The 22,461-nt window shown below is 48.5% G+C and overlaps 1 protein-coding gene and 1 long non-coding RNA gene across 2 annotated transcripts; one reads left to right on the top strand and one right to left on the bottom strand.

Moving 5' to 3' along the window:
* The first annotated feature begins 1,164 nt into the window (after positions 1-1,164).
* On the top strand, positions 1,165-5,423 carry LOC135242878 (uncharacterized). The gene is made up of 2 exons (XR_010326493.1): positions 1,165-1,236; positions 5,188-5,423. It is a non-coding gene; the product is annotated as an uncharacterized LOC135242878 (long non-coding RNA).
* Positions 2,039-12,580, bottom strand: nfil3-2 (nuclear factor, interleukin 3 regulated, member 2). The gene is made up of 2 exons (XM_064314158.1): positions 12,179-12,580; positions 2,039-4,970 (listed from the first exon to the last, which is right to left on the bottom strand). Exon 2 carries the CDS (start codon positions 4,202-4,204, stop codon positions 2,411-2,413), a length of 1,794 nt encoding a protein of 597 aa, XP_064170228.1. The 5' UTR covers positions 4,205-4,970; positions 12,179-12,580; the 3' UTR covers positions 2,039-2,410.
* Between the last annotated feature and the right edge of the window lie 9,881 nt (positions 12,581-22,461).

Genomic DNA, 22,461 nt, shown 5'->3' on the forward strand with positions numbered 1-22,461 from the left:
GAAAAAGAGTGCAGACACATTTGGAATAATTTTTGAGAACTTCAACATTTTATTTTTTTTTTTTTTCTTTCCATTTTTTATGCACCCATCTTCCATGACAAACATTAGTGGCTTTACTTACATACCCATTTGTGAAAGAGGTCGAGTGGGGGAAGGGGGGGGCTGCAGCATCAAGGCCACCAGCTCCTTCACATGAGGCAAAGTGGACTTTAACCCTGTAAGTCTTCTTTTATTTTATTATTTTTCTTAAACTCATCAGCAAAAACAGAAAACGCACATCACTGCTGGGTACACAATGGATACAGGCGAGAAAGGGGGGTGGGCGGGGGACACGTACGCGTTTATCACAATCAAGGAAACGGACACACGGCAACGTTTACCCTTTTAAAAATAAAAATAAAAATAAAAGTTGGAGGGGGGAGGCCGCAATAAAATTAGTACAAAATAAAATTAAAATAAAAAAACATTACAACATTGTCCAAGAGAGAAACAAACATCAAAAAAACTTTACATTTATACACAAGTGCTAAGAATGGTAGGCACACCAGAAATAGAAAATATTTTACATTGTGTTTTTGAAACCATACTGTTCATAGCTTAGTATTTTCACCTGATGTTCGATACGGACAGACTAAAGGTGGTGTGTGTACTGCAGGACCTAGAAGGGAGTCACATTTGAAAAGTATGAAATTTGTTTTTTTCGTTAACCGTTTTTTTTATTCGTTTGCGGGTGTGGCGGCACGCGCTGCATGAGGGCTGTGGAAGTGGGAGGTAGGCCAGTTCGATCGGCTGTTTTAACCGCTTTCTTTCTTCGCTGAAAAAAAACGGTTACATGAGCTAACTTCAAGGTGAACCGTGGACGTTACCAAATTGTTATAATTTCTGATAACATTAGGAAGATTTTTTTTTCACGCAGAGAGCAGTCAATGTGTGGAACAGACTGCCGGGTCACGTAGTAGAGGCAGAAACTCTGGGGATTGACTAGGCTTGGTACGGTGTTAAATACTTCTAGCCTGTAGGTAATCAGAGCAGTAATTTAGTCAGGAAAATGGTAATGATCACTGTTGGGCTGAATGGCCTGGTCTTGTTGTCATTATATAATGCTATGTTCTGTCATTCATAATGCTTCAGGTTTTCTAATGTTTTGTTCTTTTCTTTGTCTGCAGTTGTTCGTGTAACAGAAGGAACGATAGGTGTGGGATTTAAGCGGGCGAGAAATTCAAGACGGCCGTCACGGTAAGTGTCAAACGACATCAAACGACTATCGGTAACGCAAAAACGCTACGCTGTTATGAGTGGACCGAAGTCAGAAGACTTATTACCAGACCGTGCCGTTCATAAACAACGTATGGCTCTCTGACCCTGTGACTGTCGGCGTATAAACGTTTGGGGAACTAAGAAAAGCCAAGCGAATTGCTTTACAACCTGTGGTTCATATCGGTGTAAAAAAAAAGCACATACACAAAATAAAAAGAACTTAAATTAAGTGCCATTAGTAGACAAGATAGGACTATACAGTCATTTTGACATTGACAGGTCTGAAAAGCATTCTTAATCCACTCCCCTCCTTAACAATTTAGTGTTTTTTCCTGTCCTGTTTTATATTTTTATTTTTATTTTTTTGCATGTGATTTTTTTGTTTTCATCATAAAATATATATTTATATATAATATGTATATTTATATATCACAGTAATATACAAACCAAGTGCTTGAAAAATAGAGGGGTGGGAACTGATAAAATGAAAAGGAAGATTGGTGGAAAGGGGAGGTCCGAGGAAGAGAGGTGGAACTCTTGAGTAAGAGTGTTGTTTCTTTGGTCAAGTGAAAAGTTCCCAGAATGCCTTGTGTGCAGGCCACCCCCTGAGCCAGAAGGGGCCGCACACCATGTCTGTGGTACTTAAAATGAGTCGATACCTCACAGGGAATACAAGCGTGAAGTTCAGTAACAGACTTTTTTTTTTTTTTTTTTTAAATGTAAAGCCACCGGCTGTAATGCTGTAATGAGTTCAACCGTTACGTTTGTAAGTCTTGAAGTGTACATTTTGAAGTCTTATTTTACAAAAATAAAAAGTAAAACGGTAGAAAAGAGACTGAGAAGGGGAGGTTCCTTTCACGGGCCTCAACCACAGTCCGTTGAGTAACTCTTGGTGGAGGCAACCGAAACATCACGATCTGTACAATGTGTATAAGACAGCGCACCCAGGAATCCCGAGGATTCAAGTCCTGTTTCTGGGGTCTGAGGTTTTGGGGAGGGGACAGAGGTATAATCAGTGGCGGACTGACACTGGGGTCTCCGGATATCTGGAGAGATGCAAGAAAGGGGGGTTTACTAGTCAGTTTGACCTTCTGGACAGACGTGTACCCCTCCTACCCCAAAGAAGTCAGTCCAGCGGCTCCTCCTCTCTCTCTCAGTCTCTCCTCTTGTTCCGACTGTTCCGGCCTCCTGCCACCTCCTTCTTCCCGCAGTCTTTCCAGCCGTCCTCCCCCAGCTTGCAGAAGCCCACGGGGGTGCGGCCGTCCTCCCTGTCCCTGTAGCCGCCGCCCGGCTGCGGTCCCACCTGGGTGAGCGCCAGGTAGGGGTGCTGGGGAAGGGGCGGGGCTACGGGGGAGACGGCCGGGGGCAGCGACGCGTCGTACTGGGCCCCCCCGCTGCTGAGCGCCCTGTGTTTGAGCCTCAGTTTGTGGGGCAGGGCCGTACCCTTGACCTCCGCCGGGGCCTCCTTGCTTTGGCCCGGGAGGGCGGGGCCCGTCGGGGCGGCGGGAGGCGGGGACTGGGGACGCCGCTGGCGGTAACCGCCCACCTCGGAGCAGGAGGAGGACGGGGAGGACTCGTCGTCCGTGGAGGCGTCCTTGTCCGAGCTGCGGGGGTCTCCGTCGCTGGAGGACGTGTCCTTGCCGGAGGTGGAGTGGTCCTGGTAGTAGCCCCCCTCCGGCCCCCGGGGGCCGCCCTCATAGGTCAGCACCGGCGGCTCCTCGTCCTGGGCGCCCAGGTAGGACAGGTGGGCGCGGTACGGGCGGGCCCCGCCCTCCTCGTAGCTGTGGTGGAGGAGGTCCGGCGCCGCGCCGGTGCCGACCTCGGCCCTGCGGTCGTCGTGGCAACGCGCCGCGGCGTAGCCTCGCTCTTCCGCGGGACCGCCGGGCTGATAGGGCGGCGAGTCCAGCGTCTTCCTCTCCAGCTGCTTGGTCACCTCCGCCAGGGTCTCGGGGCCGACCGGCCCGTCCCCGGCCAGGGGCCCCGCCAGGAGGCGGGGCTGTGCCGGGCGCTGGTCGGGGTCCTGCGGGGCGGGGCAGGAGCTGCTGCTGGACCGGTACAGGATCACGCTCCGCTGGGGGGCGGCGGCGGCGGCGGGCGGGGCGGGGCTGGCGGCTAGGGCGGCGTCGTCTCCCCTCCAGTACTCGGGCTTCACCTCCGGCGCGCGGTGGTGGGGGGCGGGGCCCAGTCCGCGGTGGACGCCGAACATCACCTGGGCGCCTCCCACCTCCACGTCCAGCCCGCCGATGTCCATGCCCTCCGCCCGCTCGCACTTGATCTCGTAGCCCAGCGGCTCGGGGCTGTCGCGCGACGAGCCGTCCGACATGTCGGAGATGGACCCGCGCGGGGAGTACTTGGCCAGCGGGGCGTGGCCCTCCCCCAGGCCCGACTGCTCGGCCTCCGACGAGTCCGAGTTCATCAGCGCCTGCGAGCCGCTGGAGTAGCCGCTGGAGAAGTAGTGGCCGGAGGAGGCGGAGCCGCCGCTGGCCCCGCCCCCGTTGCCGGCGGCGGCGGCGGCGGCGGCGGCGATCTGCTGGCTCTTCTCCACGTAGGCGGCGGTGCTGATCAGGCCGAAGCGCAGCTTCAGCTGCAGCAGCTCGGTCTTCAGCCGCACGTTCTCGTCGTTGAGCGCCATCACGCGGTTCTCCAGCACCATGTCGTTGAGCCGGCGCTTCTCCCGCGAGCGCTTGGCCGCCTCGTTGTTCTTGCGGCGCTTCTCCCAGTAGGAGGCGTCCTTCTTCTCGTCGGAGATGAACTCGCGCTTGCGCCGGCAGCTCATGTTGGGCTTTGGCTTGGACTGGCGGGCGGGGCGGGCGCTGGGGTTGGGGTTGGGGTTGCTGTCGCTTTCGGTCGGAGGGGGACCCTCGCTGGACTCGGAGAAGGCTTCCGAACTTTTGCCGCTGGCGGTGGAACTGGTTGCTGTTGGGGCCTGCGCGCTCACACTTTCCATTGTCGTCTAGACTGTGCCGGTTTGGAATGGGGGTCCTCGGCGACCATTGACAAGAGAATACTTGGAACAAATTTTTCAAAAAGAAAACGGGGGGGAAAAAAAGGGAAGGGTGCTGAAGGGCAAGAAAGGTCGAAGGTCAAGGCGGAGAACTGCAGTGCACTCTGGGGGTTTTTTAAGCAGTCACGTGGTGGGTCCGGCAAACAATTTTTGAGGTGTTTGTGCTCCACTAAAGATGAAACTCATTGATTTTTTCTTTTCTTTTCCACTTTTGAGGAGAGTCTTTCAAGTGTCCAGGTTGGCTAAAAACATGAGGAGGAGGTGAAACTGCATGTGAACCTCCCACATTTAACCGACGGGTCACGGAAACCTGTCGCCCGCAAGCAGCGGAAGAATTTAAAGTCGGCGCCTAGGCCGTTCCTTCTGTCGACGCTACGGTCCGCTTTCCTCTTTCCCCACGGCGAAAAAAAAGGGGGGGAGCGGGCAGAGGAATTCCTGGAGTCCGGAGAATGCGGAGGCCTCTGCTGGGGGGGGGGGTGGTGGAAGGGGACCTCCGGTCGGGGTTTTTTTATTTTTTTTGTCTTTGCGTGCGTTTGCTTTTCTTTCTGATCTTTCCGAGACGCCGTTGGCCGTGCGGCGGCGGTGGTCTGGCGCTCGAGGCTGTGTGTGTGCGTGTGCACGCGGGATGTAGGTCACTCGGTCACCCTCGGCTCTCCGCTCTCCCCCTACGGCGGTCTCTCTTCTCCCCAGCTGGGCGCAGGACAAAGGGCTGAGGAAAGGAAAAGAAGGAGGGAAAGGATCGGTTAGTCTTCCAGTTCACCGTCAATTCAGTCTCAGTCTTCACTGCTGGGGCTATTTGCACAAAAATAAATAATAAAAAATAAAAAAACAAACATTTTGAGGTATTTTTAGATATACGCAAGCAAGTATATTTTTAGTTGTATGATTGACTGGAGGTTTTTTTTTTTTTTGTCTGGCTTTGACAGTTACCCCTAGCAACCACCAAAAGGTCTGTGACCCCGAGCATCCAGCGTCTGACCTCTTGACCTCTGATCGATCGGTTCCGTCTGCGACCTCTGACCTCTGACTGTTACTGTCTGGCAGTGATGTAATGACCGTGAAACGGTCTGGAGCTCTCAGCCAGCTGTGGGAGATATCCCCTTGCCTTTTTTGACGTTTCTTTGTTTCTTTTTAAAAATAAAATAAAACGCTGTAAATTTGGGCCTTCCTCTTTCGACGCTCTTTTGTTTTGTGAATTGCCAGCTCTGCTTCCAGACAAACGTGGCGCTGGTGTGCTCAGGACCCCCCCCCCCCCAACCCAAAGTCCTGACAGCATGTCTGGAGAATGTGAGTGTGTGTGTGTGTGTGTGAGCGGTAAAAACAGTTATTCTGTGTGAGCGCAGCTATGGCTCAAACACCCACAAATCATCTGTAAATCCCGTTTGAAGGCACTGAAGGGGGGTTGCGAAAGAAAGGGCGCGTTGCGCAATCGCAGCCAGGAGGCCCGGGCAGCCTCAGCCGCGCTCCGGGCCTCAGAAGCATTGGCTCTGCGCTCGTGTTTTTCACCCTGCGCTGCGAGGCACAGGCCCGGCTGTCAGGAGCTGAGGGGGAGGGGGTGATGAGTCACACAGGTGCACTGCGGGGTGGGGGTGGGGTGGGAGGAGGGGGGGGGATCTGGGACCTCGCCCTGCGCTTTCAGAATGTGGGTCAGCGATCGAAATTTCAGACCTCCCCCAAACCGCTGACCTCAACATGGTCGAGCCACGTGAAAGCGAACCTGCTACTGCGAGCAGCAAAAGAGAAAAACATAAAGAGGCTCCTAAATATACAAACTCTATTAGCTCCCGTATTTCCTTACTTGTCTACTTTTTCGCAAAATTACCTTTTTAGCTGTCCTCAAAAGAAACTCCGTGTGATGCGTAAATCAGTCTGACGCGCCAACGAAAGCAGCACGTGGGTTATTTATCCTTTATCGTTTCAGAGAAATAACAGGATGTGCCACAAAGAAAGAGATACCGGAAAAGATCCAGGCCTGTGGAATTAACTGTCAGCTTCTCCGTCCAATTACCTCAGAAGCTGTTAGCTTGTTTAGTGAGTGCTTCTCATGGCGTGCATATTGAAAAGGCAGCACGGCCCAGAAGGGGGGGGGGGGTGGGTGGGTAAGGGGGGGCGGTGGGGGGCCTTGTTTTCCAGGAAAATATTTTTAGACGGAATGCCCAGAACCGGTTTCAGTTTACCCCCCAATCCATTAGGACAAGCAGTTCCTGTCGCGGCATGTGGACAGCGTGACGTCAGAGTGTAATATAACAACACGCCGTTTCTGGGTCCGTAATCGAATACCCTTCCGGAGAATCGGGAACCCCGCCCTCCTTCGGGTCCTCAGAAGGCAGAACACCTGTCATCTCAGAACGTTCTGCTGCTTCTACGGGGAGCGGTTTGCCATTTCAGTGACTGATTCCTCAAATGAGAATATCTAGCATAGCTATTAAAAACCGTAGTAAATTTATCGTGCAATATCTATACTTAAATAAAGGACTTGCAGGATTTCTGGAGTAAAACACTCTCCTAGGGAAATGGGGTGATCTGCTAAGCCTTTTCCTGACACATATACTATCTTCATCCCAGAAGGACAGTTTTGTGCTTGTGGTTCAAGTACAAAACTGTCCATGTCCTTCCAAATAGTTTATTTCTGCATTTGTCAGTTTATAGAGGGAGATAATGAAAATGTTGATGGTGATGGTGGCTGGGAATGGAACACTTTCCATAAATAACCATGAACATCACAGCCAGAGAGATGGAGGGTCAGGGGGTCGCTATGTGCTCCGCTAACAAAACCCACTCCAGTTCCGCATGGGAGAGAGACGGACTGAGAGAGAAAAAGAGGGAGAGAGACAGAGACAGACAGAGAGAGAGAGAGACCGAGACAGACGGAGAGAGGCCAGGGGAGAGACTCCAGCAGCATGTCCCACTGACCTAGAAACCGGGGTAACACCATAAACACTGCTTCCACGCCACACCATGAAAAATAGGTCAGCAGAGAGAGGGAGAGAGAATTATAACACTGTGTAAAAACAGAGATACAGAGGGACTAGTGCATGTACAAGATCTTGGCCATCAAGGTTGAAAAGGAAAGATTTTATATTTTAAGATTATATTTTTATTTTATTTTAAACCGTTACTGCCATATATATGCCCCCTTTTCCCCCTATAAGAGAAAGCATTACGCAATGCAGTAAATCATATCCGACATTAATCCTACTCCAGCGCCCCCGCCGCGCCCCCCCTCCCTTGCTGACGCTTGACGACAAATATCCAATGGCGACACTGAGAAATACGATGAGGAAAAAAAAAAAAACCCGCGCACGTCACTAAGTGCGTCACAGGCGCACCTGTTCCAGCAGTCGCGCGCTGTGCGAGATGCAACTGGTTTTCGCGCTCCAGCGCATCATTCGGCTTTCTCTGCCTTTCTGTCGCACGCACGCGCAAGTTGGGCACAAGAGCTTTGGCTCTCACTGACGGTAGCGCTTTATATAGTCCAACAACCACAGTGGCTGGAAATCAACGGTCATAGGTCCTTAATTTTTGCTCTCAATTTAAGTGGCTTTGTTTTAAATGTCAGATCCTAACATTTTCTGCGCAAAGCCAATGCTCTTTGGTATTCTGTGAACGAAGTCTCCCTATAGCTATGTTTCCTTGGTGATATTGTGCAAGTTTTCTGAATGGATCATTCAAATATGCTCTGCTGAAGCAGATGGGATATGACTGTCACAGCTCTAAACACACAGTTTGCTGGCTCGTACCATCACGGTTTTCCGTCTCAATAGTCTCTCGATAATCCAAGTCTTCTAGACCACGGAACGGGCCCTGAATACTGAACAAATACTTATACGCCTTTTTCTATTGTGTTTTGTTAAATAATATCACTGTGCATTCCCATGCCTGTGTTCCCTCTCCCCAAACTAACCTACTGTTTATTAGAATGGCATATAGGTGGGTGACCGCCAACCTTGAAGGATGAGTGTCAGTGGTAGCTGGGGATTTTATATGTTATGAAGTGGGAAAAGTCTTGAAAACGTATATACAGAGGTTAGATGAGGGTGTGGGATTGTGAAAAATATTTTACCAAAAGAGAAATCATAAGCATCTGGCAACACTGACTGCATTTCAGGTTTTGTGGCTCTTGACAAAGTCGGAGACTCGGCCAAAATGCCCTTACTGGGTCGTTCTGACATGGCTCTGGTGTCCGATGCTAAAGTCAAAACTGAGCAAAACAGGTCCAAAAAAGTACAAAAAGAAAAAAGGCTGAACAGCTGTGCACCAATAAAAAAAGAAAGTAATAAAAAACCCAGCTGTGCACCAGTTAACCTGGATCTGTAGCAACGTAAAACTGGCTTGTCTGGCCCTTTAGTGGGGTGGACGAGCTCCTCCCACGAACACGGAGGGATCCCCCCCCCAAAAAAAAAGATTTCCTCACCGCAGTTAATCTTTCCGAGAGAGGGGAGGAAAGCCGATCTCGGACAGCTGGGCCATGTTCCAAACCTGCACCCCCCCCCCCCCTTCCTTGTCCTATAAAGTGTTGTATCTCTATAGGAAAAAAATGCAACCGAGTCCAACATGTGTCCAACTGGTCACATGTGCCCTCAGTCTACAAATCTGCAGGGAGTGCAGTCACTGCCTCTGAACCACCCCCCCCCCCCCCCAGCCCTGCCACAACATAAGGCATGACCTACTACTGTTTTTTTTATTTTATATAACCTTTTATATGACAACAAAGCCAGTGGAAAATATGAATGGACACCGGATGACGGGAAACAAAATATTTTTTTTTAAGTCAAAGCAAATTTCATGCCAACCCTCAGAAACTGTGGTTCACTCGTCTACGCCCCTGGCACACGGAACACTTTCACCTGTAATCTCTAGCCTACTGCGTCAGCTGGATACTTCCCCTGATGTTTAGTCGCCGTGAATATAAATGTGATTTTCAGCACATCAACTATTTGCTTTCCCTTGATGATTGGTATGTGTGGGCATGTGTCAGTGATAATTATTGACACATTTACAAATTTAAATGGTTAAAAATCGATATGAATTACAATGTTGGAGTATCAGTAAGACCGAAAGACAGATGCTGAGAAATGGGAACAAACTGATATGAGAGAGAATGTCAGGTGCGTGTGTTTTTTTTTTTTTTAATGCAAGAAAAGAGGGAACTATAACAGCCACCTACCGAGATGAAGTGTTTGTTAAACTGTATTTGGTGTAGCACGCGCGGATTTTAATTGGTGAGGTAAAATTGTCTCACTGTCAACGGCTGAGCCGCGCGCCGCGTCGCGCGCCCCCTCCACACCCTTTCTCGGGTAATATGACCTACATTACAGAGCTGCCACTGCGAACTGGGTGCGTGCCAGCGAACAGGCAGTTCTCCGCCGCTAGGCGCACTACAGACTTTGGGTTTCTGCGTGTTGCATCATATCACCTTAACTCGCATCATTTAATTATTTTATTTATTATGTAACCCACAAAATGTCTTCATGAACCCCGACCTGCTCTCAACATATGAGCACTCGCTAGATAAATAGGAGCATATTAAATTTTGTAATTATTTTGCGGTTGTGTGTGCGCTGTCCTCGTGTTCTTTTTGGGCTTTGTGCAAGATGGTTAATTACAAAACGTTCCGAAAGCCCTCCCCCGTCTGCCCAGTCAAAAAAAAATGTAATAAAAAAAGCTCTAGAACGGCTTGTGTGGCCGTACTATTTGAAATTGAAGTGGAAAGCGAACATACGCTTGTCTTGTCATTGCGGGGTTATGGTGCCCGGGTGCCTGAGGACAGCGAGGTCCGTGCGTCTGCGTGCTGCTCGGACCACATTTTCACATTCACATTCTGTGCACATACGGCGCCAACACTGCGCGCACAAAGGCTCGGGCGCGTGGGTTTTGCCACGGGACAATGTTAGCAGATCTGTTTTTATTTTTTCAGGTTAAACATAACGCCTTCTGCACGACTGTGTGTTTTAAATCAATAGGCTGCTTCACAAACGTGGGTTGTGGTGTCTCAGAATTATGCTCTCGGCGTAATCTAAAACAGTGTAAAATACCACTCGACAACAAATGTTACATTATGTAATTTTAATGCGTAAACTCGCGCTGCGTTTAAAAATTACTGTTCCACGACGACGTCCGATACATTCATTAACAAGCGCATACAGTATGTTCTCTAACAAAGGCGGTTAGTGCGAGGAGTTAAAACAGACTAATGTTAGCCTTGGACAAGATTACAAGTATTACGACACGTGTATATATAAAAGATTTCTTTTTTCTTCCTTTTTCTTCTCAGTCCCCTGCAGCAATTTTTTATTCATGGCGCCTTACATATTTTATAATAGATGTTTACAAATATTAAAGTGATTTTTTTTTTTTTTTTTTTTGGGGGGGGGAGGGGGGAATTCGCGTATGAGTAATTGAACCATTGATATGTGGCGTAGTGACGAACTATCAGACGATTTAACAGTGAACATAGTGTTCTTTCGCTACATTGTGAAATAAACTGAGGGATTTCTTACCGTTTGAAATAACATCACTCTAACAAATGAAAGTATGGCAGTAAATTGTACCTAGAGAGTGAATGGTTGATAAATAGCCTTCAAATTCTAAAATATTTCCGGCTTCTTGAGGCAAAAGGCACCTACTTCACGCCTCAGATTAGGTTCGATACGAGCTGTTCCGAGAAAGATAATGTATCATTCTGTTTATTTATCAGCGCAATCGAGTATCCTCATGGTAAACGTGAAACATTCCCTTGTTTAAACACAGAACACGCCGCATTCTGGAGCCGAGAACGTTTGTCTCTCATAACAGCACTGTTCGTGTCTGTCAACAAGGCAGCGCAAACGAAGAACTGCTATTCTTGGAGAACAAGAGCGCATTCCGCTCCGCAATACGCCCTTATTACGACCAGGAAAGGGTTAACGGGGTTGAGTTTGCTACATAACCACCCGCGTTAACCTCTGCAGAGAATTGCCACACGTGACATCGAGAAGTGTGTTCCCAGTCCTAGCATGGAATTTTTCCAGTCGCCCGCGTGGATTCATAACCCGATTAAAAACGCGTCAGTGTGAACAAATATAACTGCCCGTTTGCCACAGAGGATGGCACGTATGACTGTGATAGGATGTCAGATGTATTTGTAACGTTGGGGGCTATTGTTTTGTAGATGTACTAATTGTTTACATGTCAAGTAAAATGTACGCTACGTCCAATATATATTCAACATATAATGCTTTCCTTCATTATGTAGCCAATATCGCACAAACAAAATATAAATGATAAATCTCCCTAGCCAGCACAATTGAAACGCGTGTTAAAACGTTAACAGTTTAATACATTACTATTCATGCGTCCAGGATAATCAGTGTTATTAGTCACTGCTCCAAATCTAAAGAATCTAAAAATAGACATTTCACGACTCCACGTCCACCTCCCGTCCAGCGAATCTACCCCACAGTTATTTCTAAAGGAATTCCATCCTCCTCGTTCAAGCATTGGTTTCCGTTAACGTATCATCCCCATATGAAACCCGCCACTGAGACATGAAGGGGAAAAAATGCCTCGACTTGACATTGAGAAAATGTGTGCCGTGTACGTCCTGAAATGCCAGCTTTTGGCACCACCCTAACAGCACCACAACGACAATCATGCACGGCATCAATCAGCTACCGTAAAACAAGAAACTGGATTAACCGAAGTTGCTATTTTTTCCACATGTATTTTATTTTAAAATAAAATGCAACAATACACGTAGCCAAATGGTGCATGCCGTATACTTAGGACAACTACCAGCAAATGTTGACTTGTGCGAATACAGAACAACACTATTATCCAGTGAGAAAAAAAATTGTTTTACATATTTCCCGTACAACAACGCGAAATATCCATTGTAGAGGACGTGCGTACCGCTGCAGAGTACACCGCGGAACTCACCTTGGCGTTGTGACGTTAGAGATCTAGTGTTCCACCGCTTCTGTTCCTCGGCTCGTTCTTTTCTTTCTGTACCGTATGTATTTGTCTCCCGAATTTGCGTTGAAACGTACCGCGCGGTCGTGCTGCACTCACTCTAGGGTTAGTGTCTCAATGTGTCCATGGATTCCTTGTCTCCTGTTTTACTTTGAATCCCTCATGTTATGTTGATAACTTGCTCCAGTTTCGCTCTCTCACTCCCTCTCGCTCTCTGTCTCAAAATGTATGTTAGTAGGTCAGTAGTTGCATAACAGGACGCTTTGGCTGCCTAGTCACGTTTTGTTTCTCTCGTTCTCTCTCGCGCGCTCCATCACCCCCCCTCCTCCTTTCTTGGTTCGCCCGTATCCAGTCGAATCGAGCTGTGGGGAGAAGGAGGTTAGGGAGGGACTCGGCACATCGCCAGATGTAGGGCAAAGATACTCGTAATGAGGTTACTAAACAGGGAATGAGACTGGGAAGCCAGCGCAAGCGAGAGATCTAGAGGCCAAACAAAATATAAAACTGAGGAGACATTTTTAGAAACAAGCCTCCAGCAGGCGATATAAAAAACCGCTGCGTCTTGCGGGAAAATTTATGCTTTGGTCGGTGCGTGCGCATCTTTTTCACGAAACTGATGCGAAGATGTTACATATTTTAGAACTAAAAATATAATACCAATGTTCGTTCTTATGAATGAAAATGGCATAATTTATCAGGTTTAATTTCCAAACAATTTGTTTAATTCAGTATATATTTGGAGTGAGAAGGATGTACCCTATATTGAACATTTTAGGCGATATACACATTCTTATTATGATTAGCCATTCAGAATCAACTATTCATCCAAGCCATGGTGTAAGTCTGTACAAAATGTGTTTTTTGTTGTTGTGTAGAAACCAATACATCTTTAAAAGAATATGGTAATATTGTAAAAATTAACGTTCAATAGTCGTTTTAATTTTTGTTTTAACCAGAATATTGTAACAATTGCATTTTAAATTTTTCATTGAAGTTGTGAGTGTACCCTCTCATGTAAACTACCTGCAGGCTACTAGTGACAATTTTAACCTTAAAATCAGCCAACCAGCAATGGTTACCCACGATTTCTGTAAAGGATAATGGCTATTTTGATCATGGATGCAGTTTGTCGATAATGGATGAAAGGGATGGAATTCCATTGCAGAATAGAGGAATCACATGCAAGAGAAATGGCTGGATCCAAACCCCCAGAACCCGGGCTGACCCCCCCGTCCGACTCCTTGCTCCTCCCTGCCACCATTAGGGTGCAGCGTGTGTCATGTGATCTGGGGGTGTACGCCACAGCCTTTTACTCTGTTTGGGATTTCATGGCGTTGCAGTACGGTCCAGCGCGTGGTACGTTTCCACCGGGGAACTTCTACACTGCTAATGAAGTCAAACTGCGCTTTACATCCCTGAAAGAGAGTGTGCAGTAAAGGAAATTTAAGTTAATGCATTTGAAAAATCATAAACAAATTCCGCCTAGTCTGGCCTGTTTCCTCCCTCAGGAGATAACGGAGCGGTTGGGAGGGTGCTGGGCGTGGCGGGAGGGTGAGGGCCTGGAGCAGTGCGGGAGGTTAGGGCTAGCAGGTAGCGAGGCGGAGGGTGAGGGCCTGGAGCAGGATGGCGGGAGGGTTAGGACTTAGAGCAGGATGGCGGGAGGGTGAGGGCTTGGAGCAGTTCGGAGGTGGGCTTGGAGAGGTTGGGTGAGGGCCTGGAGCAGGTTAGTGGGAGGGTGAGGGCTTGAGCAGGTTGGCGGGAGGGTGAGGGCTTGGAGCAGGTAGTGAGGTGAGCTGGCAGGTTAGGGAGGGTGAGGGCCTGGAGCAGGTTGGCGGGAGGGTGAGGGCTTGGAGCAGGTTGGCGGGAGGGTGAGGGCTTGGAGCAGGTTGGCGGGAGGGTGAGGGCTTGGAGCAGGATGGCGGGAGGGTGAGGGCCTGGAGCAGGATGGCGGGAGGGTTAGGGCCTGGAGCAGGTTAGCGGGAGGGTTAGGGCCTGGAGCAGGATGGCGGGAGGGTGAGGGCCTGGAGCAGGATGGCGGGAGGGTGAGGGCTTAGAGCAGGTTGGCGGGAGGGTGAGGGCCTGGAGCAGGATGGCGGGAGGGTTAGGGCCTGGAGCAGGTTGGCGGGAGGGTGAGGGCTTGGAGCAGGTTGGCGGGAGGGTGAGGGCTTGGAGCAGGTTAGTGGGAGGGTGAGGGCTGGCAGGTATGGGAGGTGAGGCCTGGAGCGGATGGCGGGAGGGTAGGGCTTGGAGCAGGTTGGGGAGGGTGAGGGCTTGGAGCAGGATGGCGGGAGGGTGAGGGCTTGGAGCAGGATGGCGGGAGGGTGAGGGCTTGGAGCAGGTTGGCGGGAGGGTGAGGGCTTGGAGCAGGTTGGCGGGAGGGTGAGGGCTTGGAGCAGGATGGCGGGAGGGTGAGGGCTTGGAGCAGGATGGCGGGAGGGTGAGGGCTTGGAGCAGGATGGCGGGAGGGTGAGGGCTCTCAGCCTTTCATCTGCATGACGGTTAAAACAGGGTAAATGAAGCCAATAACTTATAAGCCTGTGTGTGTGTGTGCATGTGTATATGTGTCTGTGTGTGTGTGTCTGTATATGTGTGTGTGTGTATGTGTGTGTGTGTGTGTTTGTGTGTGTGTGTGTGTGTGTGTGTATATATGCGTGCGCGCGCAGGCGCATGTGTGTGTGCGAGTTGTTTGCGAGCCAGTTTTTTGAGTGTTGCTCTGTAGGAGCTTGAGGTGCGGCTGGTTCGTTGCCATGCGTCTCACTAGTCACACACACACACACACACACACACACACACACACACTCTCTCTCTCTCTCTCAAAGGCCCCGCCTCCACGCTAATCTCCTTCATGTCCCTGTGTGTTTAATTACAGCACTTTCTGCAAATCCTGCAGTCGTTTGCGCAGGTGTGGGGTCAGCGTGCCGCGGCCCAGCACTGCTGATTCATACACGGTGACTTCATTTGTTGACAAAGGCAGGACTGGGTGCAGATGTTGGATGCTTTTTTTATTTCTTATTTATTTTTTATTTTTTTATGAATCAATTCAACATTACCATGTAGTAAAGACTACTAGCCGCAAGTGTAGCCAAACGTACAGAATTATTTTGACATGAAATTTGAAGGTGGGGGACACCAAAGGGGTCGGGGTGAGTGTCGAATTTGCACGTGGTGCCCCACAGTGACTCTCTTTGTGTGGAAAGAGCCTTCGTCTGATACTGTAAAGAGAGGGAAGATCCCGGCCTCTCACACGTCTTCCCTTCCCTCTTTCACTCCTTCTCTCCATTCTCCTTTGTTCCTTGGTTCAGTGAGGCAAAAAAAAAACAGACTGCAGACGTTGGCCTTGAACTTGAACCCCTCCTTCCCCTTCCCCCTCCCCTCTCCCCTAGTCCCCTACTTCCCCCTCCCCCCACTCCCATACCCTGAACCCTCCAAACCTCTTCCCTCCAAGCTTGGTCTGCGAGGGTTCCCATGGCAACTGTCGCACTGCCTGCCTGGCAACAGGCTTGCGCTCCATCAAAAAAAAAGGAAAAGAAAAAGAGGGGGGGGACAGAAGAGGGTGGGGGGTTGAGAGGCAAATGGTTGTAAATGGTTCTGTGAATCGGATTACCCAATCCCCCCTCCCCAAAAAAAGAGCGAGGACCGCCTTCCCTGCGCAGCGAAGCTATGCCGCTACGTCGCGCGCAACTGCCCGGACGCAAGCACGCGCCGCGGCGCCGTGTCCTTAACCGCACGTCAGCAGGGAACCGCGCTTCTGGACTCGTCCTGCGTTAAAAAAAAAAGAATTAAAAAATGTAAAAAAAAAGACCCGCTGCTTTGATGATGAAGATATTTAATTTCACCAATTAATCATTCTTGAAGGCAGAACGTAAGTCAGGGAAATATGTTATAAAACCGACCACCAGCCGTCTATTCAGTTGCGGGCTAACCCTGTTAAGTTAGTTCACACTGTGGGGACAATGCAAAGCTTGCCGTTCACATGGAAAACCCTGCATTGTTAATATATACATACAACTGAGCGTGAATGTGATTGCTTTGAAACTACTAAAGCAGCCTCTTGTTGAAATGCAACCCGTTGAACACAAAAAAGACACTCGCCCGTGTCAATATTTTGGACAAAACAATGTTTGCATAGCTTAATGGCCTAATTATTATGCTTGGCTTCCCTCTGGTGGTTAAAGTGTGTAACAACGTGCAAAGTGAAATTAAGTTCAGCGCACTTATTTATGCAATTCAACCCTGGGCCAGAAGTAAAATCTGATCTCTAGATCACAAACATGTTCCCTTTAAGCTATCAACATTTATACTGTGTGTCTTCCCAACTGGTACGTTGGTTTTAATGACTCATTATCTGGTAGATCAGTGTTGGGTTTGATTTCCTGAAAGATGTCCCTCTTATTTTCCCTTCTTTCTGTAGGCTGTGATTTCTATCGTGTCCTGAGTCGATGCCAGTATGTTGGATAAAGGGGAACCCTTGCTCTCCCTGTCCAGCTAAACTATCCAAACGAAATGATGCAATGTGCCAAAGGAGAAGAGAATCATGGGTTTTTCCCAAATGTTTGTTCCCAGATGCTGTTTCTTGCGCAAGTTCGTCGTCCATCTCTCTTTCTCACGCCCATTTTGTTCTCTGCTCTTGCTCTCTCTCTCTCTCTCTCTCTCTCTCTCTCTCTCCATTTTCCAGCACTCTTTCTCTCTTCTCCCCCTCTGTCTGCCTCACATCTTCCCATCACTTTTCTTCTCCTCCTCCATTCTGTTTCTGTCTGTTTCACTCTCCCTCACTCACCAACCCCCCACCCCCCATGAGCCATATAAAGATTAATCATCTTGAACGTAGCCGAAGGAGAGTGCAGGCCTTAAATGTTAGCCGACAGGGGAAAATCAATAACGCTCTCTCTCTCCCTCTCTCTCTTTCCCTCTCTCTGGCTTAAAATAGCCGTGTCCTGCAGATGCTGCATCTCTAAGTGATCCACTCAGGCAGGGGGGCGGGGGGCAGGCGGGCGGGCGGGCAGCTCCATGGCCCATTGACTGCTAGTCAGTAGCCACCCCCCCCCTGCCCAAAAGCTGGAGTCTCACTCATAGACGGCCATAGTGTCATAGTGTCTCTTTGAAGGGAGTACGTGTGAAATTGTCCCTTTATCTCTCTTCCCAGTTCCTCTCCTGTCCCTTTAGTCTAACTTGCTCTAAACTACCATCCAGTATCATTTTGATCAGTCTTTTGTGATGTGAGGTGGTTAATGTCACTGGCACTGTGTTCACTGTGTTGATGGGTTGCCGCCTGATATGTGACGCTTTTGACCATCTCAGGGGTTTCACATAACATAGTGCAGAACCCACATCGCAGCAAGCTGCTGTTGCCCAAACATTAGATAGGCACACGTGCGGTTATCTGTTACAAGTTGCCCAACTCATTCTCTTTCTTTCTTACATATAATGGTGGTGGGGGGGGTTTGGGGGTGCTGGCTCCTTGCCTTGGAGGGCACAGTGGCAGCAGGCCACGGGACGGCAGGATAGGGCATCACCAGGGGGGCGGGGCTGCGCCCCAGTGTCTGCTCCTTCATCCCAAACGCCTCGCACAGAATGTGCCGCTGGCACAGGGCAGGGGCCTCTGCCTGGAACGGGTGAGTCATGTCATGTATTGTGTAATGCTGCTCTTCCCAAGCGAACGGCGGATTTGGCGAAGAAAAGCCTCCGGTTTTTGAGTGCACTGAGCTGAGAGGATCCCAACGACCTGTTCCGTCGGCAGGTTGTCTTGCAGAAATAGCCCCACCTAGTGGCGGATACAGATTAATTAAAAACGGGGGAGTCGGTTATGTTGAGGCAGGGGCACACACTCTAGTATGTTTGTCGTGCCGGATATTATTCTAGCAATGATTCGACTATCATTATTCTACGAATCGTACAAGACACGAACCATGAAATATAGCGCACATTTCAATGAGCCACACGTAGTCCGTATTCCAACGTAGCCTAGCTGCGCAAAATGTGACACGTCACGCCTGTAATTTCGCAGGAAGAGGGTCCGCGTAAAGTTATTTATGATTGGATGCTGGATGACGTGCGTGCGCGCGCGTGCTTGTGTGTGGACGGGCTAACTGTTTATGCGATGTATATATAAATATGTAGCTATATATAGCTCATATGTTTTCTCCTTCACTTGGAACGCGAAATGAAACCCATGCCATCCCGGTGCTGGAAATATAGACTTGTAAATAAAGACACCTGATTTGACAAGCACATGCAGGTCTGTCTAAATTAGCATTCAAAAGGTCGCTCTTACCCTCCAAATTAGCCTGCTTATCGCACAGTGTTGTTCCATTAGACTGGAGGACAAATTTATTATTAGACTACCACCCAGTATAATTTAGATCTTTTTCGAGAGGAAAAGATCTAAACCAACCGGTGTTGGTTTATTCAGCTTATTAGCGAAACAGGGTGGTGCTGCTTGCTGGAGGCTATAATAGCCTTCTTCCCTGCGTTTGTAACGGCCGTGGTAAATATTTCAGGTCCTGTACAGTCTGTCCCACTGTGACTCAGACCCACAGAACAAGGGTCAGTAACACTTTACAATAAGGTCACGTGAATTGCCATTAACTAAGGTAGCTGTTAACGTGAATTAATGATGTACGAAATAAACACATTAAATACGCATGAAATTAAATACGCAACTTTTCAGCCGTTAGTAAGTAATATGTAAAAGGTGGATGGCACAAAATTTTCCTCCAGATCATTTTTTTTGGAACATATGAGGAAACCACCACACCCATGAGGGGGTGGGGGGGAGGGGGGGTGGGGCAAATGTTACTTGCCGTAACTCAAGTCAGGACAACTGTGTGACCTTAAACTCCTCTTCTCGCCAAGTACGATGTGACGAACAGGTGGAATTGCACAATCACCCGAGCTGCCCCGCTCCTCATGATTAGGTTAAACATTTTCTCACTTCATCCTGGACTGCACCCTGACTGGACAACCCCCACACAGGATTTAGGAGGCCGGTCTCTGGGTAAAAAGCAGGATGTCCCCGTTTGACTGACAACATTCAGCAGTTCAAGTGAGGAAGCTGTTAAGCCTTGCCAGTCCTCTCTCTCTCTCCCTCCCTTCTTCCTCTTTTCCTCTTGCTCCCTCTCTCTTCCTCCCCACCGTGATGTGTTAAGGCCCTGTGTAGTCCCAGACTGAGCAATATCTCAGTCTGTGCAACAAAAAAGAAAGACAGAAGCAATGATTTGATTCAAGTGTTATGGACGCGAGAGGGAAACAGAGAGGGAGAGACTCATTGTATTACAATAAAAATACTATTTTTTCCCGTGGTAGTAATTCAAGTGTCTCTGTGTTTGGTCACGTTATACAGTACAACAGTGCAGTTAAACGTGCATTTATTTGCGTAAGTTAATGTGCCAGTGATTGTTTGGTCAGTCTGTTCCATCTTATTATTTTCAAAATGATGGCGTGTGATAGGTCGTGAATATCTGTGGCTGTTTTGTTCTCTTAGTGAGTCATAGGATGTGCTGAGAATGGATTACTTCTGTGAAGTGGGATTCCGTGTATTGAAGCACTGGTCCTGTGTGTGTGTGTGTGTCTGTGTGTGTGTGTGTGTGAGTGTGTGTGTGAGTGTGAGTGTGAGTGTGAGTGGGTGTGTGTATATGTGTGTGTGTGTGCGTGTGTGTGTGTGTGTGTGTGTGTGAGTGTATATGTGTCTGTGTGTGTGTGTGTGTGTGTGTCTGTGTGTCTGTGTGTCTGTGTCTGTGTGTGTCTCTCTACCTGCACATGCACAGGTAAATCTGATCACTGTAACGTGTGAAATATGTAACCGCTCTAGTTCTATGCGGAACTGTCTCGGTGAGCTTGTCGTTGGGACGTGTTGCGTAAGGAGCCTCTGTTTGCCCTTCGCTGTGTGACGCACTGGCTCAGCCGGCGCAGACGTGGCAGACGTGACCAGGGACCACCGGCAGGAGCCCTTCAGGCGGTCTCCGTCGCGCTGACGTCTGGCGGCCGAGTCGTTATGGGGAGGCTGAGACTCCGCCCACCTCCCCTCTGCGTGCTGCTCTATACTGCGGCTGGTTGCTAGGATGTGGGGTGGGGGACGGGGTGGGGGGGTTATTTAAGGACAACACTAGACTTCACTGGGAGATGTTGATGGTCAGAGAGAGTGTTGAAATCAGGCTATATCCCGATCAATATTCATGATTTTTTTCCAGTTGCAATTAGTGTTGCAAGGGTTAGGGTGATCTGAGGTCTCTCAAGGGGTCCAGTGGGGTCTAGCACTGTTGCCTCACAGCAAGAAGGTCCTTGGTTCGAATCCTCGTGTCCGGGTGGGTTTCCTCCGGGTACTCCGGGTTCCTCCCACAGCCCAAAGACATGCAGGGTTAGGTTAATTGGAGAGTCTAAATTGCCCTTTGATATGAGTATATGAGTGATGTGTGTGCCCTACAATGGACTGGCAAACTATATTCCTGCCTTCTGCCCAATGCATGCTGGGATATGCTCCAGCACTTCCCACGACCCTGAACAGGAATAAGCGGGTAAGATAACGGATGAGGGGGTCTCTCAAAATCCACCCACAAAGGTCATATCTCAAATATCAAGAGAGGCTCTGTCCAGCACCTTCCTCTGTCTGTGCATCCGTCTGTGCCACCCATCCGTCTGTGCCTCTGTCTGTCTGTCTGTGTGCATGTCTGTGAGCATGCATGCAGATGCGGGATGACTCACGGGTGACTCATCCTCGTTGCTCAGTGCCGTGTGGCACTGTGTCCTGGCAACAGCAGGGTGACATCACCGCGGTCGCGGTGATACTGCAGTACCCAAGCCAGCACATAGAGAGAGAGAGAGAGAGAGACTGACAGAGAGAGAGAGAGAAAGAAGATGAATGAACAGCACTGTCTCCTCCTCTCTGTTACGTGTGTGCACACGTGTGTCTTATGTCTGTGTGTGCCTTTTTACCACTTTCCAAAGATTCTTTTGACTTTTGTTTCGTTTATCTCTGTACTTTTATAAAGGGGGGAGGGACTATGCTTCTCTGGGAGTATGGATCTTAGAATGGTGAGAGTATGTTAATTAGATGGTATTATGTTAATTAGATGGGTGTGTCCAGAACCTTAACCAAAGAAACCCCTTCCAGCAAAACACACCCTGATCAGCAGAGACAATGGTGCAGGCAGGCAGTGTCATGGTTCAGAGGTCATAGTCAAAATACTTTGTAATTCAACTAAATTTTTTAAAATAAAAGCTGAGAATCCGCACTTTAGCCACATATGAAGTGTTTTATTACTAATCTAATCTTGTGGAGTACAGAACAGAGCCAAATCAAGAAAAAATATGTCTGTCCCAAACAAAATGGGGCTCGCTGTGTGTGTGTGTGTGTGTGTATGTATGTGTTTGGGTTTTTGCGTTTGTGTGTGCTCGTGTGGAATTTTGTCCGTTTATATGTATATAAAGATAAATATGGATGGAGGGACAATGCGTTTTGAAACTTGGCTTTACTTATTTCTATATCAGCTCTAATTGTCCAATTCATTCTCCCCAGAAACAATACTACCCTCTAGTGGTTTGCACAGGTCATTGCAATTGTGCAATTTTCAGTGTCAGGAGCAGCTCTACGCGTGGCTCGTTCACACAGACCTTCTCTGAAGGGACCGAAGAGGGGTTAGCATTTAGCAACCCAGCATAGTGTTTTGACATCAACATGCAGTGTGTTTGATGTAATATGCATCACTTAAAACTGCCTTAGGAAACTATTTGCTGATCGGAAGAGAGGGCATGAGCTTCAGCTTCATTTTTGGTGGTCTGAGCATGTGCAAAAGTGGGACCGCATTACAACTGATCGGTAACAACTGATCACCATTATCTGTGAAGTGGGAAATTGGTATCCTCCGTATGTAATTAAAATAGCTAAGTAAAATACGGCCACCCCTGAGACAGAAGCCATTGAAGACTTTCAGAGCCCTCCAGGCAATCGCAAAGAATATGCACACCGATATTCAACATGCACCTGTTTAATCACAAAACCAGAAAAGCATTTTTAAAATAAACCTTCAAAAACAAGATGCATTCTGTACAGTAACGCCCCCCCCCCCCTTCCCAATTACTGATATATACATTTGGGCACACAGTATTGTGTGTGTTACAGTAAGAATATATGCAAGTATTTTTCCCTTACTCAAAGGCTATAAATTCAAGATGAAATACTGTTATTTTAGGGATTAATGAAAGAGAGCTAGATTAACACACTAGAAAGTTACAAAAATTCATACCTTTAAAAAAAA

Source organism: Anguilla rostrata, chromosome 17, assembly GCF_018555375.3.
Source record: "Anguilla rostrata isolate EN2019 chromosome 17, ASM1855537v3, whole genome shotgun sequence".
NCBI lineage: Eukaryota > Metazoa > Chordata > Actinopteri > Anguilliformes > Anguillidae > Anguilla > Anguilla rostrata.

Bases quoted from the DNA above. Each gene is read 5' to 3' on its own strand.
- nfil3-2 (XM_064314158.1), bottom strand. From the start codon at position 4,204: ATGGAAAGTGTGAGCGCGCAGGCCCCAACAGCAACCAGTTCCACCGCC.